This window comes from Cynocephalus volans, chromosome 8 (assembly GCF_027409185.1).
Source record: "Cynocephalus volans isolate mCynVol1 chromosome 8, mCynVol1.pri, whole genome shotgun sequence".
NCBI lineage: Eukaryota > Metazoa > Chordata > Mammalia > Dermoptera > Cynocephalidae > Cynocephalus > Cynocephalus volans.
Window position 1 is genome coordinate 66,995,616 of NC_084467.1, and position 12,765 is coordinate 67,008,380.

The 12,765-nt window shown below is 36.9% G+C and overlaps 1 protein-coding gene across 1 annotated transcript in view; it reads right to left on the bottom strand.

The window, feature by feature from the left end:
- Positions 1-12,765, bottom strand: part of PIGK (phosphatidylinositol glycan anchor biosynthesis class K) — a 113,560-nt gene that overhangs the window by 70,437 nt on the left and 30,358 nt on the right. The window contains exons 4-5 of the mRNA XM_063106034.1: positions 3,262-3,397; positions 1,569-1,680 (exon numbers count right to left, since the gene is read on the bottom strand). Of these exons, the coding sequence (XP_062962104.1) occupies positions 1,569-1,680; positions 3,262-3,397 (248 nt within the window). The remainder of the gene's footprint in view (positions 1-1,568; positions 1,681-3,261; positions 3,398-12,765) is intronic.

The window sequence follows — 12,765 nt, forward strand, 5'->3', positions numbered from 1 at the left end:
ACAGTTATCCTGAAAGATAACCAACAGAATCAAGGGGAAAAATTTTTAAATAATTTAGTTTAGTACATCAAATAAAACTAAGCTACAAAATTATACTTCATCTCATTTACCACAAAAGCTTGAAATTTTCTTTTAATGTTCAGATAAAGTAAAATAAAAATTTTTCTGACTTCATTAACTTTACTGAGTTAATTTACAAAGTTTATAAGCTTAATGAGTTTAAAAAGTTGTAAATAAATGCAACATGATAAAGAAAAGGCACCAAGCAAGGGTCATTAACTGTCCTGCTATGTGACATCTAAAAAACATTCTGCGCCTGTTTTATCATTGGTTGAACGGAATGCCCTCTGAAAAATTTAGTGAACATATTTTGATCAATATTTATATTTACTGAATACTATTTTAAGATAGGCACTGGTGATAAAAAGATGAAAAACATATAATCAAGGACAGCTTGGAATATAGTATAGCAATAGATACCCATACAAGAATGTAATAATCAGTTAAATGCTATGATAGAAACTAAAGATTAATATGGGAGTAAAAAGAAAAGAACCCACACCAGCCAAGAAGATGAAAAGTGTCTTTGGGTAGGGCAATTACAAAATCTTTTATTCATACCAGGCACTTCTGAAGAAGAGAGGAGGAGCTGTTAATAATTACACTGGAACAACAGGTGTAAACTAGCACTTGTCTCAGGTAATTGGAGACATAGGACACCATAGGCTTAGAAAGAATATCACTGAAGGAAGTGACTCCTGAACTAACACTAAAAAGATAAGGAATAATCAGATAGGCAAAGCAGATTAAGAGGGCATCATAAGCAGAAACAACAGCTTAAGCAATGTCTGAAGGACAGAACAGTCAAGTGCTTGGAAGGGAATTAGAAACAGTATAAGAACCAAGACTGAAATTAAGTAAATAATAATATAACTAAACTATAAGTTATACATATGTAAATCTGTATACTATATATTATAACTACATTATATTATGCAGAGCTTTCTTTCCAGTATTCCTCAAAGTACAGTCAAAAGATTACTACATCTCATAAGTGGGGAGTATGCTCACAATGCAATTTGAAGAACTCTACCCTGGATCAAAACTGAGTAAGAATTTTAGGATAAAGAGACTAAGCATCTGCATGCAGGTAATCCTTATGCACACTAACATTTGAGATTCAATCCTTGGGAAACCATTATAAAGTTTTAAGCAGAGGAGGGATAAATTTACAATTTCTTTTAAACACTTTAGTAGAATGATTAACAGGCAAACAAAATTGAAGAGAGGGATACTATAACAGGATACTAAGTAAAAGGTGATAAATTTTACCAGGCCTACAGTTAAAAAAAATAGAGATAAGAAAATAAGGAACAGAAGAAAATGTTATACTGTTTTCAACTATCACTTCAAGAAGTTCTGTAACATGGGAAAACAGAACTACATGACAAATAAACTACTATATTTTACCAAAAATCATTTAATGTGTTTAAATTTCTTTCCATTTAGATTTCTTTTTGAAAAGTTTTAATATATTCTACTATGAAATCTCTGAATTCTGAAATTACCTGTCATATAAATAAGAATATTGCTCCTATCATCAGAAAGAAGACGTTTTGACCTAGGAGTACTAGGTGGGATCCTTCCAGTTAATACCCGTAAGAAATTCTCCACAGTTACCTGAAAAAAAATAAGAGAAATCAGATTAAATAGAACCTGGGGAAACTTAACAAATTATTTTTTACTTTCAAAAACATTCTTTCTTCTTTCTCTATGTATTACTCAGCATAAACTGAAAATGAAACACAATAATTTTAACTCAATTAAAACATATTCATTTAAATATATACCATCAAGTAATTTTGCTTCTGTAAAAAAAATGCTAAAAACTAACAGAGAAAATCTACTTTGGAGAAAAATAAGTTAATTCTAAATTTAAAACTTCAAATGCTATGCAAAGTATTGCCTTTAAAAATTACCCTATAGGTTAAACATTATTAATTTGTCTGCACTGGCAATTCTTTGGGAAGGTACAAAACATAAGAATTGTAAATAAATTCAGCTACATTATCACAGCTAATCTGCATAACTATTTAGTCAATCATAGATTAACCATGAAAGAGAACAGTTCCATAAATAATCCCCCCAAATTATGCATTTTTAGTTTTTGAATGCATTTTGTTACTTAGATTCCATTAGGGGTATCTTTAACATGTTAAAAATTCATAACACTTTCAACCAGACTTCCCAATCTGGAATTTCTAGCCCTCTGGAATTCTCTGAAGACACATTTAAAATGACAGAGAGTAAAATACTAATTTAAGTTAAAAGCTAAGTCATATATTATACATATCCAGCTTTCTTGTTCGACTTTTCCCTGGATAATGTGTAAGGATACATGTGTATGCATGCATACACATAAGCTGTTTAATTTACATTTTTCCCAGAAGACGGCAAAATGCTAACTTTTAATAGGACTTCTTGTTGGCTAACAAGGAAGGGAAAAATTTGGACTACATTTTAAGATGACTAAATAAACAAGTAAAAAGTCAAACATTCATACACATTTAATTCATTGAACATTTCTGAGTGCCTACAACAGGCTATAGGTACTTGCTATGTATGTATAAGATACATAAGATATAAGACATGTCCTCAAGGAACTTACGGCCTAGGAGGAAATAGATATGCTTTTAAAATTGCTTCAAGAGGTCTAGGAACACAGGAAGTTGTGTCTCATTATTGGTAGTCTTGGTAAAAGGGGAGGGAATATCCAGGAAGATTCATGAAGGAAGTCTTTAAATTTTAAACATATTCACAATCTATTAAATTTAAAATGAAGTTTCAAAGCATATAAAAACACTGGAAGCATATGAAATACAGGTTTTTGTTAGTCATTATAATTTTTCCACAATTATTTACTAAAAATACTAAACTTAAAATTTTAGATCAATGTGGAAAACAAACAATACACTTACTGTAAAAGAAAGTTGATACATGAAATATCATTAAAATACTCTAACATAGAAACCAGTATAAAGTTTTTCTATCTTAGATACATGTATGAAGTATTCATGTTTAACAGTTTTACTCATATACTGTTTCTTTAATACAAACTCCAGACACAGAGTTATATCAAGGCTTCAGTGACAATTATGTACTAATTTTAAAGAAAAACAATAAGAATTTTATTCTATCACTATTTTAGAGTTTAAAAGTAACAATGACATTTCAGAAATGTTGCTAGATTAAACAATTTACCTCATAGCTTCTATAATCCACTTCCACATCATCTCCATACACATTTAATTCCATATTCTTGTGACTAAACACTGTAGCTGGTTTAGGATTTCTAGGATTGCATGCCATATCATCTGCAAGCATTAGGACAATATGACTAGGAAAAAAAAATTCCAATAAATATACTAATTAAATAAAACCAAAAAGTTAAACACATAAATTTTATTTACATCATGTAGTAATTAATTCTTTTCCTCATTAAAAATAACTAAACTTTCAACTACATATTTAAAGGGGCTTTATTTTTCTCATATCCTTATGTAGTATAAGTTTTAAAGTAGGGTAATTAGAGCAATCTGGAAGAACTTGAAGTTACTCACTGAACTTTTTTCCAAACAGAGTATACTTTACGCCATATAGCAAAGAGAAGCAAAAGGAGATACGCTGTCTTCCCTAAACATTTTTTTAAAGTTTTTTTAGTAATATTTGACATTATCAAGATTTGCAGAGTCCACACCACACTATGATGTTCCAAAGAATTTAATTTTCAGAATCCCAGATGCTTAAGTATAAAAACATGCAATGTGAGAGAGTTCCAATCAAGATAGTGGAATAGATGGTCCCTAACATCACTGTCTCCCACAAATCAACCAATTTACAACTGTAAAAAAGTAACATCAGGCAAGCTGGGGCTGTTTGAGCTCAGGGGAAGAGGAGGAGAGACCTACAAAGTTCATGAAGGCAGGAGAAACTATGATGAGAGAAAGAAAAAACCACTCTGAGTGTTTCCAGCCATGTTTCCAGCCACGGCCGCTTTAAGGCTGGAACTGCTGAGCAGGCGTGTGGAGCAGGAGCTGGCAGAAGCTGCAGCTGTGCCCTTCAGATGGAGTTACTTGGAGGCGGCAGGGGAGAAGAGAGCCTTGGTGTCCCCAGGACAGCAAGACCACTAATAGTGTTCCCATGGACACACACAGGAGTGAGGAGCCACAACTAGCTCTAAAAGGCCAGTGAGTCATCTCAAGGGACCAGCCAGTCCCGTGGGAAGTGTTTGGAGCACAGGTGGTGGGGGAAACAGGCCTACCTGGAGAACACTGAGACACAGTAAGGGCAGCCGATCCGCCCCCCAATCAGTGCAGGACCACTCAGAGGAGACTGGTCAGGAATACAGAATTGCATAGGTTGCAGTTTCATGAAAAAACTCAGGCCCAGGTCAGTTTCTACACAACCCAGGTGAACCAGGTCTCTGGAGAGCCAGAAGTACCTATAAAGTCAACTATCAAACCCTGAGCTGCACGAAAGGCCTTTCCTAAGGAAACAGCAGCAAAGCAGCAATTTAACTCAAGCACACAGCTCAAGTACTGGTTCCCAAAGGAAGTTCCCCCATTTTAGAAGTAAGCAAAGGACAAAAAATTAGTTCCAGCCCAGGCATACCACCAGAACCTTGGGGCCCACCAGAGACATGAGGCATGGAGCTGGGGACCAGCCTCCACTCCCATATCCAGGCATACTGCCAGTGCCTTGGGGCCCACCCAGGGGCCCAGGACATGCAGCTGGGGACCAAAACCCCCTCCCACAACCAGACACACCGCACCAGCGCCTTGAGGCCCACCCAGGGACCTGAGGCTTGGAGCCAGGGACAGGACCCCCATCCCACAACCAGGCACACCATGCCAGCACCTCAGGGCCCAAGTCATGAAGAATTGGACCCGACCCTTCTCACACAACCAGGCACAGCACTCCAGTGCCTTGGGGCCTGCCCAGAGTCTCGAGACATGGAAAAGGGGAACGGACCCCCTGCCCACAATCAGGCACACCACCAGCACCTCGGGGCCCTGCCTGGGGGCTGGGGCATGGAGCCAGGGACCAGAGAACCCCCTCCCACAACCAGGAAAACAATGCCAGCACCTCGGGGCCCACCCGGGGACCCAAGGGATGGAGAAGGGGACCAGACCCCACTCCCACAACCAGGCACACCATGACAGTGCCTCGGGGCCTGTCAGGGACCCTAGGCATGGAGAAGGGGACTGGACCCCCCCACACACAACCTGGCACACCATGCCAGCACCTTGGGGCCCGCCTGGGGACCTGAGGGATGGAGAAGGGGACCAGACCCCCCTCTCAGAACCGGGCACACTGCACCAGCACCTCAGGGCTCACCCAGGGACCAAGGCATGTAGCCAGGGACCTGACCACCCTCCCACTACCTGGAACACCACACCTGTGCCTTGGGGCCTGCCTGGGGACCTAAGGCACGGATCCAGGGACCAGACACTCCCCACAACCAGGCACACCACCAGCACCAAGGAGCATGCCAAAAATGTCACCTCCATGTGGGTGGCCCACCACAGACACCACAATAACCATGGCTGCTGTGAAAGTGGCTAGTCACCACAACCACCACACAGATGGTCCGCCAGCCACTGTAGTGCATTGGCACAAGGAGAGTCACCAGCAGAGATAAAGAAAAGAAGAGGATGTCTCTCTCCACAAAGTCCATTTCAGAGTGACAGAAGAAGCATCTGCTCTACAATAATACTGGGGGACCTGATCACACCTCTCAGCATTGGACAGATCATCTAGGCAACAAATCAACAGAGTAACCATTATTCTTTCAGAAGGAGAGAAGAAATCTAGGGTGTTAGAGGGGGGAGGGAGATGGGAATGGGGAGAGATCGGACAAGGGGCCTAAAGAATAATTACGATTCGTAACAATATATATGCTAGTAATATTGATTTGGCAACATATCTCAATGTTGAACTCCAAAAATATGTATAATCAATTTTGATTCAATAAAAATTTTTTAAAAAACATGCAATCTATCAGCAAGTGCAATCAGCATAGCATAGGAACACACCTCCACTCCAGTCACTCTTCACTAGCCCCACTCCATCTCCCTAATAGAAGCCACTTATCATCTTTCGACTAGATGCTGGAATAGCTCCTACCTGCCTTGCTGCTTCCACTCCCACCCTCTTTCAGTACCTTCTACTTATAGCCACCAGAGTGATCTTACTTAAAAAAGTCAAATCACTCAACATTCCCACTTTAAGCCTACTAAGGACTCCCCATTATAATTAGAGTAAAATCAAAACTCCTTACATTGTCTAAAAGGCTCATTTAATCTGGTTTCTAGCTCGCTCACTTCAGCCCCTATCACCCACAATCACTATGCTCCTTCCACACTAACCTATTCTAGGAATATGCCAAGCCTTTCCAACTTCAGGGACTACTAAACAAATCTAGACTTCTCTCTTCGCAGATGTTGATAACATTCCAATCTCAGCTAAGGTACACTATCTCATTATGCATTTTATTTTCTACAGGACATTTATGAATCTGAAATCCCTATCATCTCCCACCACCAACCCTTTAGAATATAAGCTCTCTGAGGGCAGAGGCTGTATCTGTCGTGTTCACCACTATATCACTCAGGTTTAATAATAGAGCCTGGCATATAGTACATACTCAGTAAACAATTTTAAGTGAATGAAATATTTTCATTTTTGCATATAATTCCTTTAAGAGCAAACTACAAAATCTTTCTTAAATACCGCTCATCTTGATCCCACCATTAAAACTGGTGCACATGAATCAAGAAATTCTTTATTCTGCCATATACTTACTTGAGCTTCCCAAACATAAGGGAAAAATTAATGTGGCATTCATAATTAGTCTGGCAGAAGACAGCAAGAAGAAAATGTTCTACTGCATATGTTCCAAATACATTAAAGTTCAAAACCGAAACATTGTGATTTTTCTTGAAAATTGGCTAGATTTCTACTTTGAAAGTGTTCCAACCCTGCTACATTCAAATATCAGATCTTCAGCTGTTACTGATTCATTCTCACAGAATGGTGAAAGTTATTCCTCTTAAAATGGAAAATACATCTTCTCTTTTTTTAACTTAAGGAGATCACTAATTTATCTTATATTATTATCAATCATATTTTTTTGTTAAGATTGAACTGACCTTCAAATGGCTATATAAAATGTCCTTGAGGCCATGTTTTTTGTTTAGTGTTCATTTCACTCTAAAAAACTAAGTGATTATTCAGTATCTATACAATGTCAATATCAATCATAAAGTAGTAATTTCAGCTTAAAATCATAAATTCAATCAACATTTCTCATAGAGATAATACTGAGCCCCAGTTTAAGTACTGTGACCCACAATTAACATAAAAAATTATCATATTTGTAATAATGTAGATAAATGAGAAGTCAGGAAACAGAATGGATTTCAAAGGTTTGGAAGTGTAACCACGCATTTTAATTCACTGTTTCTGAAACTTAAGAAATGTTCAGAACTCTTTTCTAGAGAAAAAAAATTCTCCCTTGGTCCAAGTGTTAAGTTATTTGTATAACAGTACTTAAATATATACATGCAAGTAAACTACTTAGGCTTGCAGATCTTAGAAAACTATTATAGAATCAAGAGAAAATTATAAATTAAATTCTGACAAAACTACCAAACTATTAAGACATTAATCTAAAGACATTAATCCCATTTGAAAGATGATGTTATTTTGCTAAAACTAAATGACTGACGTTATGTTTAACAGAAGAGCTTCAGGTCTGGTCCTACATTTAAATTTTTTCTGTATTTTGACATCCACGCTACAAATATAATTCAATGACACAGAAAATGTCTGTTCACAAAGGTACATTGTACAATATGGAATTCATAACTTCCAGGTTCTGTTTACTGTTCAAGACAATCAAATCTTATATTTAAGTAAGCTTTTGTCTGTAAACATTCTTTGAACATCAGTTATCATGAGATGTCACTTGTTGATTCCTTAAAGTGTCTTTTTCACTTGAATATCGGGTTAGCATCACAGGAGTTATTTAAATCTGCACTGAATGGGTATCAAATCAATCACTGCTGTAATCAAAATATCTACACTGAAGACATACTACTACATTCCTCTAAATAACAATAACAAGTTGCTTTGTAGCTTATAAAAATTAAGATAGAATCCCCAAAATATACCCAAGTGATACAAGAACAACATATTCTTACAGTTTGGCAAGCCTATTCTACCACGTGTAATGACTCAACTCTCACACTTCATTCTTTTCAAGCCCCTGCAAAACCTACTGCATACAACAATGCATATGTAATATGGTATTCTCTCAACACAAAACCAAAAGAAAAAGTGACCACTGAAATTGTATGGCAAGTTCAGTTATACAGTAGTTATTTACATAAATGGTTTCCATGCTTTTTAAATCATACAGTCCTATTAGGGGAAAAAAAGTGTGAAGACACACCAATATATACCTACTTATTTATAAATCATATGTATTTAGTACTTAAATATATATAATAAATATTAGTGAAGTATAACTTCTTCCTTTTTTTTAGATAAAAACAAAGATGAAGAAAACTGACATTTTCTTCCCTTGCTTTTTTTCTTTTTGTTATTTTTTATTTTTCCCTTACTACTTTTTGATATCTAATCTAAATAGAATATGCTGATCATTCTTATACAGTTTTAAAGAACATAATCAATATAAAAACAAAATTTTAAAGCTTTCCCAAAAAGAAGTCATGAAACTCAATTTGACAAACATGGGGAAAAAATGGTTTATAATAAGTACTTTCCCATTATTATGTTTACCAAACATTGAAGGGACAGTGAAGCCCATACATCCAGGCTGCTAGGTCATTCTTTACCTGTCCGCCTGAAATCCCTCCTTAGCCCAATCAGGAACCAGCAACCAAAGTAAAAAAATACATTTTAAACAGATGAATAATCTTTTGCAAACCTGGACCATTAGAGTGTGAAATCTCAAAAAACATAATTTTCATTTATAATAGGCTTATACCTTAATAAACTTATTATCTTAATAAAAATTTTTTACTGAATGAAATTTAAATAAATTACTGTATTGATCAAAATGTTTTTAAATTGTTCCCTTAAAAATGCTATATATTCTATATCCATGCTTCTGAATAAACAAACTTAGAGCATCATTAGCTACTAGAGCTAGGATCACCAGGCTTGTCTTTAATATCATCATCCCAAGCTAGAAAAGCAGCCGAAATTAAAGCAGTTGGAGATATGAGGGTCACAGGGATCTTTGATGCCCTCTTTAATTTCTGTGTTTTTGCTTCATAGCTGTTGTGCTTTTTTTTCCCCTTGACATAAATTATTTAGTATACTCTGCAGATTATTGCTTCTGCGGCCGTGTAATGACTCTCGGACCAAGAAAATTCAACAAATTACGCTCATCAGTAGCTTGATGCCAGGGTAATTTACTTTTAGGCTTCTTCCTCCTCTTCCATGTCCTGCAGAATCTCCAAATTAATAACTCTTGCCATCAATGCACTGTGAAACTAGTCATAAATCTGCTAGCCACACATACTGGACCATTAAGATTTTCTGAGTTACTTTCAATTTGCTAAATATCAAACAATTACCGTTCCTAGCCTACATGATGCCAGGTATTTTGCACTTATATTATTAGAAATAAAAACTCAAAAAAACACTGCAAAGACAGTAGAGCTAGGCTCATATATTTAAAGTTACATAGCTAACATTTATTGAGCCCTTGGTAAATCTCAAGCACTACATTAATAATTATAAGCATATTACAAGTATTATCTCATACATTTTTTCTACGAGGTACATATTATTATCATTTCTATTTTACAGGTTGTGAAACTGAAGCACACAGTAACATACCCAGGTCATACAGTTACCAAGTGGTGGAGTTTGAATTCAAACCCAGCTTTGTTTTACATGAACATTTACTTTTAATAAGTCTGCATTAACCTGAAACTATGTGAACTGGCATTTGAAAGTATTTAATGATATGTTTTGTCTTACATTGATAATTTAAAGTGACTAAGATGCTTCAGTTAGTTGCATGAATTCATTGCTGTTGTTCAACATTTATATCACATAACTAAAATAAACTAGGCCCTTAAAGTTCTAAATGGAGCCGTCTAGAGACCATAGCAAACTCTCAAATCAAAGAACAGCACTAGGGCATAAAATTTCTCCTTTAGGTGTTGTAAGGTATAACTGAGAAATTTCAGTGGCCCCTTAAATGTAAAAATCATAGAACAGAACTTCAAACAGATGCAGAGGCTAATATTCTAGACAGTCTTCAGTCAATTCCCCAAAGCCCCTGACTCTTTCTCCCAGAAAGGCATTTGGGATACATCCTGCTGCTGGCCCCTCAGGTCTTTTCAGCCACCAAACCTGCCATTTTCACTCTCAACCATCTGCACCAGTAGCCTATACCTTAAGTCTTCACTGTTTCATCTCTACCAAACAAACATCCCCTCCCCTCAATATTAATCACCCTCCCTACAATGAAGGAGGGAGCAAGTAGCATAGACATCCCACCCACTCTCTTCTCCTTTCCTCCCAGAGTTAAAATCAGTATTGTATGAGCAAGTTCTCTATCTCTTTCTTCTTGATGTCCTTTGCTCAACTCCCCAGTAATGAGTTTACTGACTTACTCAAGCATACCAGCATCAAGGCTTGGAATTCAAATCTGTGCTTTACATTACCAAAATGACTACATTTCTTGAAAACTTTGGATAGCTCACAAAAATACTTCAAATCAGGAATGTTCCATTCATGAACGACACTGATCTAGCATAACTTACGTATGAAGGTTAATTCTAGGTGTCAACTTGATTGGATTAAGGAATGCCGAGAAACCTGGTAAAGCAACTTGTTTAGGTGTGTCCATGAGGCTGTTACCAGAAGAAATTAGCATGAGAGGCTGAGTGAACTGGGTGGGAAAAATCCACCCTCGACATGGGCAGGAGCCATCCAATCAGCTGAGGGCCCAGACAGAACAAAAAATGGAGAAAAAAGGCAAATCTCCCTCTATCCACTGGAGCTGGGATACACTCTGCTCTCCTGTCCATATACATCAGAGCTCGAGACTCTTCAGCTTTGGGGTTCCAGGACCTACACCAAGAACACCATCAGCTTCCCTAGTTTTGAGGCCTTCAAACTTGGCCTGAGCCATGCTACCAGTATCCAGTTTGTACACAGTGCATCATGGGACTTCTCTTCACAATCGCATGAGCCAATTCCCCTAATAAAATCCCTCTCATATATTTATAACATATCCTATTGATTCTGTCTCTCTGGAGAACCCTGACTAAAACTACTTTTTGCCAAAATACATAGGATAAAAATTTTTTAAATCTTGATACATTGCATATAGTCCATGTAATAGATTGAATTATATCCCCCCAAAACTCACTGAAGCTTGAATTGTGTCCCCAAAGTTTTATGTATTAGAAACTTGGCCCTCAACTGTGACTGTTAGGAGGGTAGAAAATCCTGTTATGGTGACTGAAGGGTGGAGCCTTGAAGAGGTGATTGGATTGTGGGACCATGCCGTAGTGAATGGATTAATAACGGTGGTCAGGGGTGGGGTTCTTAGGGCTTTAAAACAAGAGAGTCTACCTCTCTGCTCCACCACTTTTGCAATGTGACACCATGCCATCACCACGGCCATCACCAAGGACCTTTACCAGCTGTGTTCCCTGGACTTTGGACTTCCCAACCTCAGAAACTGTAATTTATTGTAAGCAATAAATTTATTCTAAGCAATAAATTTCATTTTCTTACAAACTACCCAGTTCCACGTATTTTGTTATAAGCAACAGGAACAGACTAATACGGTCCATCATATGGAAACCAATATGTGCAGTTTTTCATATATTCTCATGTTTAACAGAAATTTTACTTTTGGTATTTTTCCAATAATCATCTATACTGCTTTAGTCAGTTTCCCTAACTCAACTACTTTTATGGCAAGTATTTTGGAATCTTACTTAGCACCAACAGATTTTAACAGTCTATGTGTAACCTCTTTAAAGTACTGCAAGCAGTTTCCTAGGACTTGACCACAATGCCTGAATTAAACATTTTGCCTGAAAAATATATGCAAACATCATTAATACACCTTCTCTATTTCTATTCTCAAATGGCAAGAAAATCAAAAAGTTCTTTTAGTTTTCAATAGGAATTAAGCAAGATAGCTAAGATATACTTTTCATTAAGAAAACTCAGATGGGGGCCGGCCCCGTGGCGCACTCAGGAGAGTGCAGTGCTTGGGCACGCAGCGACGCTCCCACAGAGGGTTCGGATCTTATATAGGACTGGCCGGTGCACTCACTGGCTGAGTGCCGGTCACGAAAAAGACAACAACAACAAAAAGAAAACTCAGATGGCTATGCTGCTTCTGAGATATCACTTTTATCATTTTTTAAAAATCTATTTGGCAAAGGATAAAATAGACACACAAACACTGGTGGTGAAAAGTACTTTGCCACCACTCTGCTCTTTATGTGATATAAAAGTCAACTAGGACAAAAATTAAAGAGGAAAAATATAGAATGAAGACTGTAACCGACAAAATCAAAGAGTAATTAGAAGATATTAATAAACCTCAATTAAATGTAATTCAACAATATATTGTTTAAAAAGCAATATAATGGTGTTCATTGGTATGAATTTGATTTAACTATTCTATATTAAATT